Source organism: Xiphias gladius, chromosome 6 (assembly GCF_016859285.1).
Source record: "Xiphias gladius isolate SHS-SW01 ecotype Sanya breed wild chromosome 6, ASM1685928v1, whole genome shotgun sequence".
NCBI classification, from domain to species: domain Eukaryota; kingdom Metazoa; phylum Chordata; class Actinopteri; order Istiophoriformes; family Xiphiidae; genus Xiphias; species Xiphias gladius.
In genome coordinates, this window is record NC_053405.1 from 17,969,171 (window position 1) to 17,990,200 (window position 21,030).

A 21,030-nucleotide genomic window follows, 5' to 3' on the forward strand; every position below is an offset into this window, starting at 1 on the left:
TTTGTTTTTAGCAATGTCACAGTGTACTGAGATCTCAGTAGTTAATTTGGTCAGAACAGTGATATCATTACCAATATCATAACATACCCACTACAAAAAAATGGACCATAGTTGAAATAAATTGGAATTATCCTTTATTGTTCACTTCCTTTTTGTTTCTGGGATTACTGTATGTCTGATTCCCCCCAACCCCCTTCATTTCCTCTCTTTCCCCTCTCTCTCTCTTTCCCTCTCTCTCTCTCTCTCTCTCTCCCCTCGCTCTCTGTCTCTCTCTCCACACATAAAAGCTAACACACAAACACGTACACACAGATGTGCTCGCCCGCTCTCTGCTCCACCTTGGGGCTAATCTCATTGTTGCTGGCCGTGGCTGTGTAGCCGTCTGATGTTTTGCCTCTAATTGATCCTCTGACTGGCTTTAATCTCATCTAATCTGTGCTGCTGCACTGCTCTCTCCACCATCAGCCAGCAAAGCAGACATACACATATGCACACACTCACATACACACTTCCTCTTGGTGTGTCTCAGGCAGGCGTGAGTGCATATGTGCTCACACACTCACTCAGGCATTGTCAGCCCGACAGCAGCTGCTCACACACAGATACACACATACATTGACACATGAGCAAAGTCGTGCAAAAAGGTGTGATGGAGAAATGATGGCTCAAATTTTTGAAGTGCAAAAATGTCTAGTTTAAGATGTGTTGTAATATCTAGGCTCCGACATTCACATTTATATTTTCTTTTGTGTTTAGTGTGTTTCATTATTTTATCTAGATTAAGGTATAAATTGAATGAAGCATTTACGTGGTTTGCAGAAACACCGCTTCCTCAGTTATCCTAATTTACATGATTTCTTTGATGGTTGGCTAAATGTCCAGCAGGATTTTTGGTAGCCTACAGGCTGATATTATCACCACAAAGTAAAGAAACAAGAATGGAGGGTTTTCATTAATGTTTGTTATTTGTATTGATCGGTTTGCAGAGCACCATACAGTGCGTTGAGCCTTGCAGCTGTGTTGTTTTTGCCCACAAACTTTTTTTTTTCCTATTACTAGCCTTAGATGTGTTTTTACTTTTTAATAACACTGCTTTGCTTCCAGACAAAGCTGTTTACATGAGAAAATAATTTTAAAGGTTGAAGAGAAGTACTGTCAACCTCTTTCCTGTTCTGTGTAGGACTATTCCATGAAATGTTGTAGCACCACCTCACAGTGCATGCATTGTAAGCCATAACTTTTCCATTCATAGAAATGAGTAACCGCAAATTTGTCTTCACATTAGTGGAAAGGCTTTTCAGTAATGCTAACCCTTTTTATCTTTTTCACCAACCTGCTCGTTGTCTTTTTTGTCCAGGAAACATGTAAGAGAAATTACGAAATAGTCCAAGGAGACCAACCACTCTTGCAGTGTTCACATAGCCTACTGAGTAGTTGTAATCACATTTTTCAGGGGAGACGCACAGAACATACAGGCTTACATTAAACACACCTATTGTATAGGTGACTAGGGCTGTCAGTTTTTATTTGGAATTCAAACTACTGTTCGAATGTGAGAAAAAATATAACATTTGATCTATAATGATTTGACCAAAAGGAAAATAGATCTTGTATAAGTGTGTGACCTCCAGTGGGGCACAGTGCATGCCATGTCCCCTTAACAGGGAACTGGCCAGTTGTCATTAACACAAAATAGATGAAACTAGGGAGACGCTAAACAAATTCACATGACACCAAACCATCTGAGAAGTAATGTGTAGAAGCATTTTGGATTTAACCACAGATCAGAGCTGCAGCGATTTGTTTATTTAAATAAAAGTAATTGGCAACCATTTTGATCATTGATTCATTGTTACAGTCATTTTGCAAGCAAAAATTCCAAACATTTGCTGGTTTCAGCTTTTCAAATAGGTTTGTTGAACAAAGCAAGCAATTTGAATACATCACCTTGGGCTGTGGGAAATTATAGACCATATTTTTTACTATTTTCTGACATTTTAAGCGAACATTAGTTTCAACCCTACCATAGATTCAAAAAAAGTGGATAAAGATGAGTGTTTGCTGACGGCATAGTTACAACGACAACAAATCTGAAGTTATCCATTAGTTTGTTAGTGGAGGCACCAGGTATAGATGGAATAAAGTCATTTCTGCAAATGTGTTTTATGATTAAACTGTGCCCTGCTTTCAAATTCATTAGAACAAACTACATTTTTGTTCCCATTTGTTCAAACTTCATTTAAAAAAAAAAATTATATTATTTATTTATTTATGTTTGAAGTGACAGCTCTAATTGGGACCGTGATACTTTGACACAGTGGTATGAACCAGGCTTTATACTTGTTGTAATCAAATTGTACATGGATGCTTGCTTTAGCTGAGGTCATCAAATCTTTGATTTGCAATTTATATTTTCCTCAAAAGTACGGAAGGATTTTCTTCAGTTTAAACTGTCTTCAGATATGGCTCAAAATGTTGCTATAAAATTGAACTATGAATGCAATATTGCCTCCTTCACTCAATCTCTCTTACACACACAAACACACACACACATACATACATACACACACACACACACACACACACACACACACACACACACACACACACACACACACACAGTATCCATGTATATACACACACACAAACACTATACATGTACACACACACAGTTTTAATCACACTTCCACTCCATCAGTGGCAGGCCCAGCCTTGTATCCCCATAACTACCCACTCACCCAACCCCACCGCCCACCCGCAACCCCCCCGCACCCGCCCCCGCCCCCATTGCTACTCCTCTAATAGCATATCGGGTTGCCCCACTCCCCTGGCCAGCGGCAGCACCTCAATTTCCCCAGTGCTGTAATTACTTTAGGGAGCTTCCGCATGGGCCCAAGCAGCTACAGAAAAGGAGAGTGCGTTTGTGTTTTTGTTGTGTGCGTGTGTGTGTATGTGTGCGAGTGTGCACGTGCATTCATGTACAAGATAGTGCCAGTGTGAGATCGAACAGAAAACAACAATTGTGGGAGCCTGTGACAGAAAGCAAGCGAGTAACAGAACGGTGCGTGTTTGCGTGCATGTCTGTGCACTTTTATGTGTGAGAGATCTGTGTGCTGTTTGTTTTCCAGTGATGGAGCCAGTCCCCCTGCAGACAGAGTGGGTGATTAACAGGGTTGACGCCTAGAGGGTGGCCCTCTCATTAACACTGAACACACACACTCATACACACAACAGAGGCTTTTTCTCCACTGTCTCCTCTTCTCTCTCAGTTCTTTTTCCAATTTGTAGCCATGTGTCTTCTCTTCTCTTTGTATGTGTGCATGCAGGTGGGTTTGTGATTGGGAATACGTTTGTAGAGTCAAAATCTGGGGTCTTGATAGTCGTTAAGATGGTGAAGATGTGTCATGTTTGGCTCGGGGTTTACTTTGTGTCAAAGGATAATTTTGTTTATTTTCAACCTCGGGCTTTAATTCCCAGATTTTATCTACATGAATGAAAAACTTATATTTTTAGTACTAGTTTGCAGCGAGCACTGCTCACCACATCCAGAGGGGATGTCTGGGAAATATTATCAGAAATTTTTATCATCTATGATTGTCAATAAAAACATTTTTTAAATATACGTATATATACAGTATATTTTTTATATTGTGAATTTTAACACACATTTTTTGTCTCAATTAACAACACTGAGCAATTACTAAATCTGACTAAATTTGATTTACCATTACAGTATAATCCATATGCTCATCAAATATACGACACATGATTTGTTACGCACAGTAAATGGTGTAGAATAAAGTTTTAGCACAGAGTTCCTGTGAAGAAGATTTTCTGGGAGCAGATACAGGACTTTGATGCCTGTGTTGTTATAACATTTTTTTTTTCTTTTTGTCTTTTTGTCTTGTTTGCCCTTCCTTTTCCAGTACTATGAGATGTCCTACGGGCTCAATATTGAGATGCACAAACAGGTAAGTCTACATTTAATCTTTTTAGAAAAAAACTCTTCTGTTCCCATTACATAACATATGAAACAGTTGTATGTCCATGAATAGCCAATTGCTTGTGCAAAAAATACTGGAACAAAGAAGGGCGTAGGCCTATTTCAATTAACATTGCAATTTTCTGTTGAAAGTGTTTATGTTGCTGTAGTTGGTAAAGACTTTTGGTATGTTGTCTGGTCTGGCCTGTTATTGTACTCTGTACCAGTGTAGACTGTGAAAATTTCCATAAAATAAAAAGATCCATATTCATCTATTTATTTCCATATTTCTATACCCCGGCATGCTGTAAACAATTTCTACCCATTATAGTAGCAAAGTAATCAGAGTTACAGGTGATGGGGAAGTACTTGAATGCTTTCTACAAACACAGGAGTCTCCTGGATCATTTGCTACATTACACATTATGGTTATGCTGTGGCCATCAGAAATATTTCAACTTTGTTTCTGAAAAACTTTTTTTTTTCTTTTTTTTCCCAAGCTTAAATGGCTGTAAATACTACAGTGCCCATGAAGCCAAAGAAGAGTCTATGATTGAAATGTTGCTAAGCTTTTTCACGAACTGACAGTGACTAAGAATTCATTACTGTCCTCTCCATAACTTCTTTTTCTTATGCACCTGTCTACCAGGTGTGCGTCAGACAATATTCACTTTGATGTGCTATCGAGAAACCATTTAGAACTTTTTTAAACCTTGTGAATTGATGAAGTTTCAAGGACTACCAGTCCTTCATTGCAGTCCGTTATCACAGTTGCTTGTTGTTCATACTTGTGATTCAACTGGGAGAGTTTCATGGCCATCAAAACCTTGGAGGCGCTCCAGCTGCCCGTCATCTAACGTCATCTATGCACAAAAAAAAAAACAGTAAGACTTATATGTCCAAAACCTTGAACATCCAAAATAACTCTTTACACTTTTTTACACTGTTGATTCAGGCACAGCTGTGCATTCCCAACCCCATTCCCACACCGCACACCTGCAGCTCAATGATGGGCAGGTGTGAATTGCAGAGATAATCTCAGAGTGTTCAGAGACGTTTGAATGATGTTACCTGAGGCTATGTGTATAATGCATACGCCAAGGTGTTTAGCTTTTTTGATGTTGCCAGTTCAGTTTTAGTCCACTCTATACACAGTATTCCAACTCTGAGTATGGAAATGTGTACAAGGAAGTGAACATTATCATTTCCAAATCTTGAAAAGTTTACAGATTACACAAAAATGTCCATTATAGTTTTGACCGCACAGTCATTTGTTACAATGTAGATGTTAATGTTAGCAACAAATGGAATGTTTTTATCTATTTGACAGTCATTTCATTTCTGCAACAGTATCCTCTTTCATATGCAAAAAAACCCATTTATCAGTTGCCCAAATCAGGTGAAGACACTGCAAGTGGATCCCGTAAATTATTTTGAAAAACAGAAAAGAAAAGGAAGCCTTCACCGAGGCAGGGGAGGGGTGAGAAGCGGGTGTCCATACATCAGTTTGTGTGGCTGAAGCTGGAGGAGTAATTTATGCTCAGTCTGTAGGAGGGAGAGAGCGATGGGCCTCCGAGGGGCCAGCCCTTATCAGTGACCTCGTCTGACGCTGCCGTCCACACAAACACTAACACACACACACACAGTCTTATGATTGACGGCGCATGCTGACAGTCATATTGGATATTGGAAGAACCAAGTGTGCTTTGACAAATGGACACACACACAGAAGGAGCAGCTTCAATGATTTAAAGACCCTACATATATGCACCCACACAAACTCTGAGGTAGGCAGCACAACACAGGCACTGTGATACATGCGGGGAAAACACACACACACACACACACACACACACACACACACTTAGCCTTATGTCTGCAATTCAGCACAACCCTTTTCCTTTATCTGACAAGGATGAAATTTATAGTCAGTGTGGTTGTGTGTTTGTGTTTGCGTTGTTTCCTGTGAGTGTGTGTATCTGCTGATACTTTCCTTTTGACTGTCTGCAGATTTTTAAATATGTGTGTGTCTGTGTGATTGGGTTGAGCCTCACTGCACAAGCATGGATGTGTGTGTGTTTTTTGTGCCTGTACATGTGTGCGAATGTGCCCATCTCTATTAGCGCACATGCTTATATATTTGTGTGTGTGTGTGTTACTGGCACATGTTCATAAGCGATTGTGTGTTATTGTTCATGTGTGCTCCTGTTGTCCTGGATGCCTGTGTGTGTATGTGCATGCTTTCTTTTTGCACAATGGGAGTGGGTGTGGAGAGTCGCTAGTTCCATTAGAGAGTTGAAATTGAAGGGGATGTGTGGAAACGAGTGTCGAGGAGCATTCATGTCTAGGCCTATTGTGCAGAGCCAGCCCTCCCCTCCTCCTCCTCCTCTGCTCCTCCTCCTCCTCTCTGTCTCTATTTCCCTCTTTTTCTTTCTCTCTCACACTCACACATTCAATTGCTCCCTCTTGATCACTCTGTCCTACTCAATTCAAAAAATGCCTCTCCACTCTGTTCGCTCCCTCACGCTCTGTTCTCTTGTCTCTTCACTCTCTCTCTGTTTCTCTCTGTTTTGTGTTGGTGAGGAGAACCAAGGTTGAGTTGTGGATTGAACTGGGAATATGATGAATGGAGCCGTATTATTGCTGGGTCCCCTTTGTCTTTCTGTTGTTCTCCTTTTCACCATGTTTTTGTGTCCTACCTGACGGCATTCTCTGGTCTATATCTCTATTTCGATTGCATAGTATAAAGTGGAGGTGCTTTCGTTCTGTGTCTAAAGTAATGTACTCTTGTTCACTTGTCAAGCAGTCATCATTACACAATACAGTATAGCCAGTTCCTGGTGTATTCATCTATGCTGAGAGGGTTTGTACCTATAGATGGAACTGTAGAAGATCTCTGGACTAGTTATCCTTGTCAGAAGTAGGAGAAAACATATCTAGATCCTTTACTTAAGTGAAAGTGGTTGAGCTGAAATAATGTCCATTAATCATTGAAATAAGGTCCATAAATTGATTAGTTGATCTACAGAAAATTAATTGGCAACTATTTTGATAACTGATGATTAGTTTAAGTGTTTGTTTGTTTTTTTTTTTTAGGCCCAGTCGGTTCCCAGCTCCTTAGTTGTGAGGATTTGATGCTTTTCTTTGTCATGTACATAACCTGAATATATTTTCGGTTTTAGACGCTTAGTCAGACAATACAGGAAATTAAAAGATGATATCTTGGTGTTAAAGAAAATTTAGGGGGAGGTGATAGTTTAATATGATGCATTATATTTTTCAAGCTCTTAAGATGTATGCAAAATCTTTATTTTCAAAGTAACTTGTAATTTTAACTGTCATAATATTGAAGTGGAGGTGAAAGTACAGTATTTCTCTCTGAAAAGTAGTAAAGTAGAATTACAAAATGGGTATAAAATGTAAATACTCAAGTCAAGTTCAAGGGCCTCAAAATAGTTTTTAAGAACAGGACTTGAGTAAATGTACGTGATTAATTTCCACCACTGCATGTCAGGATTTGTGACTGTGCATGATGTAAATGTGTGATAGCTCAAATACAAATGTAGCTTTTAAATGTCCAAGTATGACGCATTTTTAGGCCCTGAATCTTTTTGAGATGTTTAAAACATTATGAGTTAAGTATCAAGTCCTGGTGTACTCCTGGCAGGAAGCTATAACACAAGACACTCAAATAGCGAAGCTCATACAGGGACAAAACCAGGATACCCCGAGGAAGTCTGTGAAATGTTAGGGTTGTTTAGGTTGCCTTCCACGCTTTCTTGAAAGACATTTTAAATCAACTTGAACACATTTTTGACTCTGTGTTTGCTTTCCGTTTTGAGCCTACATTTTCAAATTACAAAAGATAAAGCTTATTTAAATTTGCATTAAATTGACATCTCCAACAGCAATGATTTCAGTCTGTTGCCAGTCCTTGATGTATTTGTCCAGTCTCCCAGCCCAGTTTTATATTGTGTATTCCAGTTTTTCCTTTTTAATAAATTTGCAAAAATTTAGAAAATTCTGTTTTTGCTTTGTCATAACAGGGTATTGAGTGTAGATAGATGACGGGGAAAATGAATTTCGACAATTTAGCATAAGGCAGAAACATAACAAAATGTGAAAAAAATAAATGCTCTGAATACTTTATGAATTCACTGTATATACAGACAGGTGACAAATTAAAGAAAAAAAACAATAAATGAGTGAAGAAACATAACGAATGGTGATGCTTCCACACAGGTGCTCTGCATGGTACAATTAAGCAGTTAACATCCAATCTTGCTCTGTGACATGTATAAAACTACTGAGCAGCTCCATTTTAATCAGATTTTTTATCAAGATGGCAAGAGGAAAAGAACTAAGTGACTTTGAAAGAGGGTTCATTGTTGGGACACAGATGGCAGGAGCTTCAGTCACAAAGACTGTTCAGCTGGCTAGTGTTTCAATAGGAACAGTGACTGAAGTGATATCTGCATTTAGATCTACGAGAAAAACGTAAATAAATAGAGTCAGAAACTGGGGTCGACAGCACACATTTGATGACTGTAATGCTCGTCCATTATCGTGCAATATGTAAGGACAAACAGAAGAGCAACTCTTCCTCAGGTGATTGAATGTCAATGCAGGACATGATCAGACTTTGTCTGCAAGAACAGTCTGTCGACAATTATATAGAGAGGGATAATATAGTAGAGCAGCAGTGCATAAACCCCTCATTACAAAAACGATTGCACATTTGAGAGGTAGTAGTGCAAAAACCATGGGCATTGGTCTACAGAGATGGAGAGGAGTGATATGGTCAGATAAGTCATTCTTCACCAGATTTTCAACACGTGGGTGAGTGCCTGTGTGGCATACACCAAGACAACAGTACAGGCTTGAATGCTTGACCCCCACAGTGAGCGGGACCAGTGGCTCTGTTACGCTGTGGGGGGCATTTTGTTGGCATGGTTTGGGTCCACTTGTCCCCTTAGAGGAAAGAGTCACTGCAAATCAATACAAAGTTGTTCTGAGTGATCACCTTTATCATATGATGAAACATTTCTATCCTGATGGGAGTGGTCTCTTCCAGGATGACAATGCTCCCATCCATAGGGTAGGATGGGTCACTGAATGGTTTGATGAGTATGAAAATGATCTGAATCATATGTTACGGCCTTCACAGTCACCAGATCTCAATCCAGTTGAACACCAATGGGAGATTTTGGACTGATGTGTTAGACAGAACTCTCTACACCACCATCGTCAAAACACCAAATAAGAGAATATCTTCTGGAACATGATGTTCATCCCTCCAGTAGAGATCCAGAGACTTGTAGAATCAATGCCAATTCGCACTGGATCTGTTCTGGTGGCTTGTGGTTGCCCAACTCCTTACTAAGATCCTTTGTGTTGGTTTTGCCCCTGTCACGCATCTTTATATATTTGCACACATTCTCTTGTCAGTCAACATGTGCTTCAGTAGCACTCGAGGAAGGCTAGAAAGAATTAGAGACAAATGTAAAGAGAAGACAAAAGAGAGAAAGAAGCATTCAGAATGAAGAAAAGCTGAGGGACAGACACAGAGGATGATGATAAAGAGCACGGATAAAAAAAGAAACAGGCGGTTGGAAAAAAGAGATAGACAGCATAAAGGGCACGGGAAAAGAGGAAGAGTCATAGTTAGCATGGAGCGAGACCCGCAGAGGCATTTTAGAGAGACATTTTAGAGATGTCAGGGAGTGTGTACGTGTAATGAGCGGATAGGAGTGAAGCGCTTGATGGGGAGCTGTGCTCTGCATGTCTAATGACTGTTAGGAGGGCCCCTCTCTCCTCATCGTGCCACGAATTAGTCTCTAACACAATTACTGCTGCTTTGCATATCTCAGACGGATTGGATGATTACCAACCAAATGTGATAATAGACCTGCATGTGAGAAAGATAGGGAGTGTGCATGACGAGAGTGTGTGTGCTTGCTTGGATGATTGTTACTTTGTGTGTGTGTGTGTGTGTGTGTATGTGTGTGTGCATGTGTGTGTGTGTGTGTGTGTCTGAGGGATTGCATGTGTGTTCGAGTTTTTAGAGTATTACGTACAAGCAACTTAATTAATGAGGTGAATAGAAGGATTCTGATATGGCTGATATGTGTAAGTAAGTGTGTGTGTGTGTGTGTGTGTGTGTGTGTGTGTGTGTGTGTGTGTGTGTGTGTGTGTGTGTGTGTGTGTGTGTGTGTGTGTGTGTGTGTGTGTGTGTGTGTGTGTGTGTGTGAGTGAGAGATGCAAGATATGTGTGCCCTAGTTTGGGAAGGTCATAGCAGATGTTTCTCATATCATAGAGTGTGGTTTGAATTTCTGAATGACAGTTTAAATTTAATGAGGGTTTAAAGGATAAGTCTGGTGATATATATTTTTACTATTGTCAACAAATCCTTCAACAAGACCAAACCAACAATGATTTTATCCCACTAACAAGTGATGTCTGTGTATTCAAAGCTTGTTGGGTGGAGCTATGCTGGGAATTACATGATGCCAGTATGAACTAGATACTTTGATCAATAGGCTTTTTTCACAGCAGACATTTTGACTTGTCATAGTAGGAAATAAAAGGTTTAAAACATTAACAGTAGCTCTGTTCTACTCAAGTGTCCCTGTAAAGCCGTGTGACAATGAGCCAGAATGAACAATACACTGACCCTGAAACTAAAGAAGCCAAATAGAATTTAGCCATCACTGATTTTATTTTTTACATCTTTGCTTTTTCTACTGTGACTGTGACTTGAAATGTATTTTGTGAAAAAGGCTCATGAAAACCTGATTGGCACAGTCTTGGTGAGAGCACAAGTGTGTGTGGTTTCCACTGTATCTTCGTTTGACACACAAAACACCAAATGCTACCTATGCAGAGTATGAACGGCTCTGTGTGAAACCTAAACAAAATATCACATGTACCAAAACTCACTGTAAATAGAGCAATAAATACATTCCAATCACTTGTCGTTGTTGAATACAAATGGAAAAATGTACTGTATAGAAAAAATGAAATTAAGGATTTCCACAGCATCTTCGCCACAATTCAATGTCATATCCTGCACGTAATTTGCTGTCTGCACTCCATTAAAGCAGTTTTCCCCACCCTTGCTGCCACGTAACAACCTGCATGCCGGCACAGTCAAATGAAGTACAGTTAGTGATAACGCGTAAATCCTCTGGCCCTAACATGTGCAACTAATCTAAAAGGAGAGTGAGGGAGCTGTCAGTCAGTTACTGTTTGTGCACACCCACACAGTCTTGACAAGATCTAATCAGGCATCTTACGTAAAAATTCCTGTGTAGGTGGACAGACGGTGAAATTAGACGAAAATTCGCTTCCCATTCATTTCTATGTTGAAAAGGGCAAGACACATTTGGTCCTATTTGAGAATTGACCTGCTTTAAAAATGCATCAATGAGCCACACAACTGCACTGGATGACATGTTGCTTCAAGATGATGAACATGGGCAACGTATTTTTTTTTTAATTTATTTATTTATTTTTGAGTCAGTAATTTACACACCATCCTGCTGCTGTAAAACCTCACAAGAGCACCACGTGTATTCATCAGTATCTGAAAATAGTTACCAACAAATACATGATTTACTCCTGCTTGAGTAACGTTTGCTAAACGCTACAACTACTCAGCTGCTTTAGTAAATGACGTAGCCGTCTTAAAAAGTTAAACTCTACATTTGTGACCCATTTTTAAAGGTTAACATTTTAAGAAGGAATAAATGGGTATATAGCTTAGTGGTACAGACAGTGAAGGGAGGATGAAATATATTGAGAGACAGACTAACTAATTGTTGATGTTGGTCTTAACGTAGGATTTTTTGACAGTAAAAAAAATTTCGAATAGTGCCAATATAATCCTTTAACTAAATAAATCTCCCTCCACAGGCTGAGATAGTGAAGAGATTGAACGGGATCTGCGCACAAGTCCTCCCCTACCTGTCTCAGGAGGTAAGCACATGCACACACTGACACAAAGACGTCACTAACCCCCTGACCCTCGGCCCTATTCCTTACATCCTGGAATGAGATCACTCTCATTCCCGCCTCATTACCTCTCCACCTCGGTGACCCCTCACTCAGCCCCCCCCCCACACTTCTCTCCTCCCATCATTCATCATCACTCGCTTCCTGTGTTCCTTTCCACCTCACTTTCACTTTATTCCTCCCTCCCCCACCTTGACTTTCTGCCATATTCCATCTGCCTCCTCCTCTCAGTCTTCTGTCTTCCCTTCCCCCTCCCTTTTTGACAACCTCCCTCCACTTGCAGCCTCCTCCATCCCACTCCTCTTTTCCTTTTATACATGTGTGTGTTTGTGTGTGTCAGCATAATAAATGGTTGTGTGATTCAGATAAGCCATGCTCTTATCTGCCCAACAGGAGGTTGACCTCCACCTATTACAGCACACCAGCCGGCCATCCATTCACAAGTGTCACACAAGGCTTTTGTGTGTGTGTGTGTGTGTGTGTGTGTTTGTGTGTGTGTGTGTGTGTGTGTGTGTGTGTGTGTGTGTGGGGGGTGGTGGTGGTGGTGGATGAATTGCTGAATGGGGGGGGGGGGTATCACCAGAGAGGGTTGTTGGGTCTGTCTTTGGGACTATTGATATTGATCTAACCTTTCCACCTCTCTCCCCGCAAACTCTTTTCCTCTTGTTTCTGCCTCACTTTTATTGTCTCCCTGACTTTCTTCCTCTCGTCTGCACATACTGCCCCCACCCACCCCCCACTCCCCACCCTCACCCACTGTCTCCAGCACCAGCAGCAGGTCCTGGCAGCCATAGAGAGGGCCAAGCAGGTCACCCCCCCAGAGATGAACTCCATCATAAGGGTACGATGTTCCAGCCCCCAGCCCTGCCTGAGGGTCTTGTGATGGCTAGAAAAGCACAATTATTGATTATTAATGTCAATTCTGTTGTTTTCTTTAATGCCCTTTAATTATTGGCTAATTCTGAAATGTATAACATCTCTGCTTTGAAATGAGCTGGACAAGTTTACCCTGCTTGTTTAGCTATAATCATTAGTGTAGTGTTTAATGAAATTGTGGGCAAATTTGATAATTTGATACTCATGTGGTATCTTTACTTTCTTAAAAGTATTAAAAGGGTTTTCTTATTTATGTCTCCACCTCTCTGATTTAGGCACTTAAATAGCAAGTGTTAGTGCCAAAGAACAGACGGTGGTAATGAAAGAATCTGTGACACTCACACCACAGACTTAGTTTTTTCAAAATAGTACAATAAGGAAAAAACTTCTAAAAAAGACTTTATTCATTATTGAGTGAATATTTTTAATAGGTCCATCCTTAAGAATGCAGAATGCAATCTAAAAAACAGTCTTGTAATAAATATTGGCTTTGTTAAACATAACATTTATCAGTTGTTTCCAGTGAAGTTTTGTTCATTCAAATCCGTTCAAAGGAAATTTGTATAGGACTACTTAAGTGATTTTAGTATTCTAATAATGATAATAATAATATTTATTTATATACAGAACCTCCAGGATGTTGCGATCGCTTTAGTTAACGCAAATTCAACTAACCCCCATGTATTCTGTGCAACCTTGCAATTTGTCTAATTACCGCAACTTTTCAACAAATTTGAAGAATCATTATAGTTTTCTGTGAGTTTCAGCAATCATAGCAGCCTCCTGTTTAAAACTTCCTTGTTTCTGGTTGTGAAGATGCAGACATGTGTCTCTCGTTTACCCTCAAAAATGACTGCTAAAGACCGTGCAAGGCAGTTCCCTGATGTTCTGCATGAAAGTGTGTGATAAAGAAAATAGTTTAGGGATAAAAAGTCTCAAATAAAATGTTTAAACGTTGTGTGAATGCTTTATTCAAAATATCAAGTTTGATGTGTTTTTTAATTAATTATACCAAAAAAAATCACAACTATTTTTGCAATTTTCACTTGCTCCCGCAGTTTAATTACAAAAAAACACCTTAAAACACTGCAACATGCATTGCAATATTTTAGAAAAACTGCCATGAAATAAGCCATTGTAGGCCGCAGCAATCCAGAAGAAAAGCCAGGGAGTGGCTGTATATAGCGCCTCTCATATGCAAAATTTCATGTACAAAAAAACCTGTAAGAGACAGAAAATAGTCAAAATTGATGCAGCTTAGGCTGAATTATCCTGACTTCTAAATTCCTAATTTGGGTGGAGTTTAGGGCTGCAGCTAACGATTATTTCCATTATCGGTTAATCTTTCTGTCTCTAAAATGTCAGAAAATGGTGAAATATGTCTGTGACCATTTCCTGAAGCCTACGGTGATGTCATCACATTGCCTGTTTTCTTTGAAAAACAGTCCAAAATATAAACAAATATTGAATTTACTATCCCATAGGCCTAAGAAAGGACAAATCTTAATTAATGACAAACTGGTGCAATCAACTGATTTTATTAATTGTGGAGTTCCAAAAATGCTGGATCGGACATTTCCCATACTGCACCTTAGATGCATCTTTTATGAGACCCTACCTTCCTGGTTAAATGCCCAAGTCTTTCAAACTCTTAAGCCCAAGCTAAGTTGACCCCAATGACATCATCATTCTGGCTTAAATTACTTTATTTTCATTTTTTTTTAAATTTTGAACATCAAAGTATCAATACTGTGGTACCTTCCGATGTAAAGGATGGATGGGGTCGTATCCTCCACCCGATACTTGAGTACAATTTTATAAGTAAAAAAAAGTATGATTAGCCTGCTAGCTCAAATACTGAATGGTTATGGTTGGTACGTTAGCCAGCTAGTCACCATCCCCACCATCCTTCATCTCTGTGCCTGTAGTGTTAGCCCGCTACACATACTTTATCATTATCAGCCTTGTGCTAGCTAGCTTAGCTACTCCATCATTTCACCAGAGGTTTAGTATTAGCTAGCCTAGCCACTCCATCATTGTGATTCATGATTCACAGAGGTGCCTTGCCTTTGTCTTTGTGTCTGCTGCTTTAGATAAAGAGGATACAGTTCTGCGAAGCTCTGTGTTTAGGATTGGGCCTGTTTTCCTCAGTACCTGGAGCCACACAGTTTTATCAATGTTCTGATTACTATCACTATCTTCTTTTGATAGCTGCTAATATCACCATATAGGCTTCATAAACCTACAGGATATTGAGCATTTCAGCTCCACGTGTGAATGTAAAGCAGAGCTGTTGGCTTTGTAGGTGTAGCCTGAGCAAGCTTGGGCGGTTAGATGCTGTTTATGAAAAGTCAGTCAGGATTGTCGTAAACATCAACCTACTGATGTGTCATCATATTGGGCACAGTGGGGAGTGATTAAAGTGCAGGGGCCTGGCAGTAAAAATTTGTCTTTATATTAAAATGAAATGCGTGTTTCCCATGGTGGGTTTTTTTGTGTGTATTTTTGTGTGTATATTGTGTGATTTTATGTTTTGATTATGTCTGTCCTCTGCTGGATTATGGAAGTCTTTTTCATTTTTAATAACATCACCCTCTCCCCCTGCATATGCGTCACTTCTTTCTTGGTGTTTGATTTGTTTTCTTGAGGTTATATATTGAAAATTGCAGCTATCATAAACAAGTTATGTGTGCTGCAGATTTCCCATTTTCTACCGAGCATGTATTTTAGCATTGATGTGTGCATTCCATCTGTGCTATTATGCTTAAGCCATTAGTGCTGTGCCTCAGGCGTTATGTATATTAAACACAAGCTGCGATGTATATTAGGTCTGTGCTTTGCAGATTTTGAATATCCTGCACTGTCAGTGCTTTGCGGTGATTTGTGTGCTGTATCCGTCCTGCTGTGTCTAAGTTGTGTCTGGTTGTCTTTCATGCAGCAGCAGCTCCAGGCTCACCAGCTGTCTCAGCTCCAGGGTCTGGCCCTGCCCATGACCCCCCTGCCGCTGGGCCTGAGCCAGCCAACCCTCCCCGCTGTCACCACCTCCTCCGGCCTCTTCTCCCTCTCCTCCCTGCTGGCCTCCCAAGCCCAGCTGGCCAAGGAGGAGAAGGCGTCACGTGATGGAGTCGACAGCCACCGCGAAGAGGACGGAGACAAGTCTGATTAGATGGTGTTCCCATTCAGTTCTGTTTTAATCCAGAGACCCGAAACCCCAGATCCAACCCCCCTTGGCCTACAGCCTCTCCCCTGGTCTCCCTCTATCTGACCTTAGCTACCATGGGCTCTCATCCCATCTCCACTATCACCACAGCTCCAGCCACAGACCCCTAACTAACTCCCATAATTGGGAGAGCTATGGAACCTGCCCCTCTTCCAGACGAGTCCTGATTCCTTCATATTTACCATACTTAGATTATTTCTTTATCCTCCCTTCTGTTTATCACCATCAGTGTCTCTCTCTCTCTCATATATCCTGTGTCTTTTCTTCAAACACCTTTTTTTGTATATGATTATGCTTTGTTTTTCACTGTATAATTTTTTTATCAGGAGTACTTTCTATTTCTGTTGCTTCTTGCCATCCAGTTTCTCTGTCTCTCAGTTGTTATTCCTGTTTAGTTTGTTTTGTTGTTTTTTTTTTTCTCTCCATGCCTCTCTAACCCCCCCCCCCTTGCCTCTGTTCTAAGCGGGTCGATGTTAAGCAGGACTGATCTGTGAGACTGAACGCACCGTACTGTAGGTGTCAAAACAAGCTAAATGTTAAACAAAGGGATTCCTTGGCAAGCTGTAAAACTTGCCGCACACAACACAGGATTCCTACAAACTCACTTTCCTAAGATAAGGTCTCACAGAGATCAGTAGTGTTGTTTTTGTTTGTTTGTTTGTTTTTTTCCTTTGGCAGTTCAAGCATGCATTCATCCCAAGCTAAAAGTTGGCTGTGAGTTTATGCAGTGGATTGCTATGGATCAGCAAAATGGTTAAACATTGCCCTAATTCCCAAGCTAAAGAGAGAAATATTCATCTTTTATTGCTTTCTACAGCAACAGTCACGTCTTAACCAAAAATTGCTGCTTTTAGAGCAGAATTGTTGTAATAAGGCGACACCTCCAGTCGAACTAGAGATTTTGTGTATAATCCTAAATTTATATGGAGAAAGGAAAAGCATCTTGTTAGAGCAAACGTCATGCTGAGAGCTGTCAGACTAGATAACAAACCCACCTTAGTAAGTTATCCCCCCGATTTTGCGATCCTTTCTGACCCTGCAAGGTAAGTCAGATAAATCCGCCGGGCACCTTAACTGAAGGCAGCGTTTTCACCAGAAGCTAAAGGGAGCTGTGGTAGCAACAAACAAAACAGAGATGCCAGTTGACTCGTGTAACCTTCCATCACCTTTTTCATCTTTAATGTGCACTAATATCACAGCAGAGACTGAGGGGGGAGAGCTGCATGTTGTTTGTTTGACAGCAGAGGGCAGCGTGTGTCTTTGAAGAACCTTCCTGGCTGAGTTCAGGGCTTAGCAAAACAAGGACAGGACAATGACAGAGTACAGGCTTGGTCACAAGGGAAATGGCTTGTTTATCCACACTGAGTGTACAAACTTAATATACAGAGACTAGACTGGTGACATTAATCTCAGCATGCGGTCAGTTCCGGACTCTGTCACGATCCGGTTCTTCCTGAATACTCTTTGATCTATTTAAAGGAACATCTCTGCCCCCGCGTTTATACGGAAATATTGTCCCTCTGTAAATTCAGATTTATGCTGTACATGTTGATTCACTGTGCACGCGCAGGTCTGTCACATATTCGACTAACACTACATTATACAGGTGATTTAACATCTGCATACAACACTGAGTGGGAAATCTCCAAGATCTAACCGTTATATCAGTTCAGATCAGACGGATGGAGCACAGGAAGCTTCTTCAGCCCTGATGAGTCAAAAAACAACTCCCCCTCAGCCTTACAGGCCCTGCACACCTACCCACGTGTTGTCAATTACTCAGTTACTCTGTCTGATCAGTTACCCTGACCTCTCGTCAGGTGGAAGTTGGGTGAAACTATGCTGAGAATAATGTGTTGTCTCTAAACTCTGGCTTCATTTGCTGTCTCCGGCTCTAAGTGTTCCCTTTGCCATTTTATTTGAGTGTCAGAACTCTGTTAACTTTATAGCGCCCTCAGCAGCCCAGCGGTTAAAACGCAAACCATACAGTATAATTACAAAGTCCCCAGCTTGATTTCGGCAGAGAACTTTTCTTCCCTTATTTCCTGTTGTTTCTTTATTGTCTACCTGTGAATAGAAGCTGTCATTAGACAACTTAAAACGGTCGAAGGACTTAAGAATTGTGTGTGCTGTGTGAAGGTTAAAAACACTGTGAACTGACAACATACTACTCTTTCCATTATGTTTGGGTTTAATAACTTAGAACTGTTGACTCTGGCAGATGTGAGGCATCCAGTTTCCTTTGGCTTTCAGGCACATCTGTATTATTAAGGGCAAAGTCAGACATATCGGAGCTTTCAGAAAAAAAACTGACCTTCCCAGTTTCCCAAACTGGAACTCCGAAATGACATGAACACAGCATAACAGGTGCAACAAAACTACTAGAAGTGTGAGGGAGATGTCAATCGAGCACAGTTCATACTCACCCACAGAGTCCTGGGAGGAGGTGTAATTAGGCAACATAAGTGAAAACACATGTGTGGCTGGACACCTGTGTATAGGGGCTTTAACATGGCTTGAGGCAGCCAAAATGGCTCCATTGAATGTTTGCTTTTTACAATTTGAGAAAGTTTGAAATTCAACATGTTCCCCCCATTTGAGATTTTTTAGGGTGTTTTGCAAACACATACATTTCCAGTGATAATCAAACTTCTGACCTTAACACTTTCGGTCTACCAAGATTATCTGATTGACTCTGAGTCTAGTTGCCACCTGTGTTTGTATGATTGTATGATCTGAAGACAGCCCGTGCATGAAGTTATGTTTTATACAAACTCCCCCCACACACAGAGACAGACACACACACACACACACACACACACACCCTTTCTTAGCCTCCCCTCTCTGTTTTAATGGCTACACTGTGTGAGTGAATAGATATGAAGAGTTTCATTCTTAATTTCTTGATTTCATTCTTAATTTTACACTTATCAAAATGATCTCTGGCATAATGATAAAGGACATTTTATTGTTGAAGTCACCCTAAGACATTTGCTCGCAAAATTGCTGATTCATGTTCAAGTTTGATACATTGGCAGTGGAAAAAAAAAAAAAAATACATATAAAGGAATTTTAGAATAAAACCCTTCATGTGTCTAAAGGTTTAGATGATAAACTGTTAAATCATTCAATGATGCCCATTGTTGTGTATGTATGTGAACAAGATGTGTATAAACAGTTGTACAGGTTTGGTCGTCAGTGATAAACCACAGAGATGAAATGCATTGCTGTTCTTACTACAAACGCTAACATGCTATTCTGCTCGTGAATTAAGCTCGCAGCGCATCATCCTCCTATCTAGCCCCACATACTGTATGTATCTATCTACATACTGTACTTGTCGTAGTGATATGCAGAGCATGTAGGCAAAGCGACACACACACACACCCATCAGTGCATGTCTGCAGGGGAACTGAGAATGATTTCTTTCTAGTGGAGACATTTTTTAAAAGAATGTTTGGTCCAAATTTTCTGTGATCAATGCACTTGTTTTTTTGTTTTGTTTGTTTTGGCTTTTGTTTTGTTTTTTCTCTTCTTTGTTTTTACATATTAATCGATATGAACTAGAACCAGAAATACAAAGCTGATGTTATAAACATACAAATGAAATTCTATGTATTTGTTAAAGTAGTTGGAGGTGCTGGCCTCTGTATACAGTTATACATAGAAAGCTTTATGTGTATATGACTGCATCTTCTCTTGTCTGTCCTGGATGATTCTTGTGCTATTGTGTTACAAAACTGATGTGACACCAGGAGGGAAACTGCAGTACGTTGACCTTTTGCCCTTTTGACCCCTTTCCTCTTCTCTGACACCCTCATCCCCTTTAATCCCATGCCACATCCCGCCTTCCCAACTTTTTGCCCCCATAGCGTGAAGCATTGTAAGCGTTTCGAGCTTTGTCAAGGTCTTTTTTTAAATACTTATTTTGTGTATAACGTAAAACCTGAAAGTGTGTACTTTGGGAAAAAAAAAATGTTTTGTGTCTGAGATCATAGCTTCATTTAAACAAACAAACAAAAAAAAGAAACTATAAAAAAGTACAACAAACATTTACTATAAATAATATGAAATGTTCTGCAGTAAGGAAGGACTTCTGGTGCCTTACAAATAAAGTCAATCAAATCATAAACTTTTCTCCTCCTCTTTGACTCATTTTGAACTGTAAATCTTTAATTTGAGAAGCCACAGATTGTCTCGTGATTGGGGTGGATGGCTTCGTGGTTAGAAAGCCTTTACTGTGACTGAGTAATCGCATTTGGTTCCTCTAGCAGGTTTGTTGTTGTTGTTGTAGTTGTTGCTTTTTCCCAGTTTTAAGTAAGACAGGTACCTGCACAGTAAATTTAAGTCACTCACACTTTAGTCAGGTGACTGTCCAGGCAGAAGGCCCAGATTAAAGGTGAGTGTACTGCTGCCTTTGCATGTTTAAACTGACTACACTGACTTTTTGTTTTTCAAAGCAGAACAAATAAGATTGTTTAATATCTTACCTTTTATAGGCAGGCATCGGTTCCAGTTAATTTCATCACAGTTTGAAAACCAACTTGCAGAGATCTAAAATTTGGCTGAGGTATGTGATCCATCACAGTTCCTCTTCCTAATTTTTTTAAAATTCATTTTATTTATTTTTGTTGTGCGATCGTGGTAATGCAGTTGCCAGCAGATACAGCAGGTAAACTTAAGAACAGTCCAACATCTTAGATTTTAGATTTGGCAAAGTGGGGTACATTTAGCGATTTGTGGATCTTTGACAAACTCCAGGCGCTGTAGCCTGGAGTTTGCCTTATTCTCTCCCTTTTCCAAAAAAAAGAATGTTATTGGTATTACAGAGTTTATGGCTTGTTTTAGATTCAAGCTTTTCCTTATAAACTGCTCCCTATACCAGCTTGCTGCTGCACCAAGTGGTGTTTTCGGGATTGTCATTGTTTGAAAGTGATA

General features: G+C 40.1%; 1 protein-coding gene across 3 annotated transcripts in view; it reads left to right on the forward strand.

Annotated features, from left to right (window-relative positions):
• Positions 1-20,224, forward strand: part of tle5 (TLE family member 5, transcriptional modulator) — a 44,719-nt gene extending 24,495 nt beyond the window's left edge. Inside the window, exons 4-7 of one of the 3 annotated variants that reach the window (XM_040128274.1) lie at positions 3,927-3,971; positions 11,898-11,960; positions 12,763-12,837; positions 15,811-20,224. In XM_040128274.1, the coding sequence (XP_039984208.1) occupies positions 3,927-3,971; positions 11,898-11,960; positions 12,763-12,837; positions 15,811-16,038 (411 nt within the window). In that variant the 3' untranslated portion in view covers positions 16,039-20,224. The remainder of the gene's footprint in view (positions 1-3,926; positions 3,972-11,897; positions 11,961-12,762; positions 12,838-15,810) is intronic. The other 2 variants (XM_040128275.1, XM_040128276.1) reach the window with 2 other exon arrangements.
• The last annotated feature ends 806 nt before the right edge of the window (positions 20,225-21,030 follow it).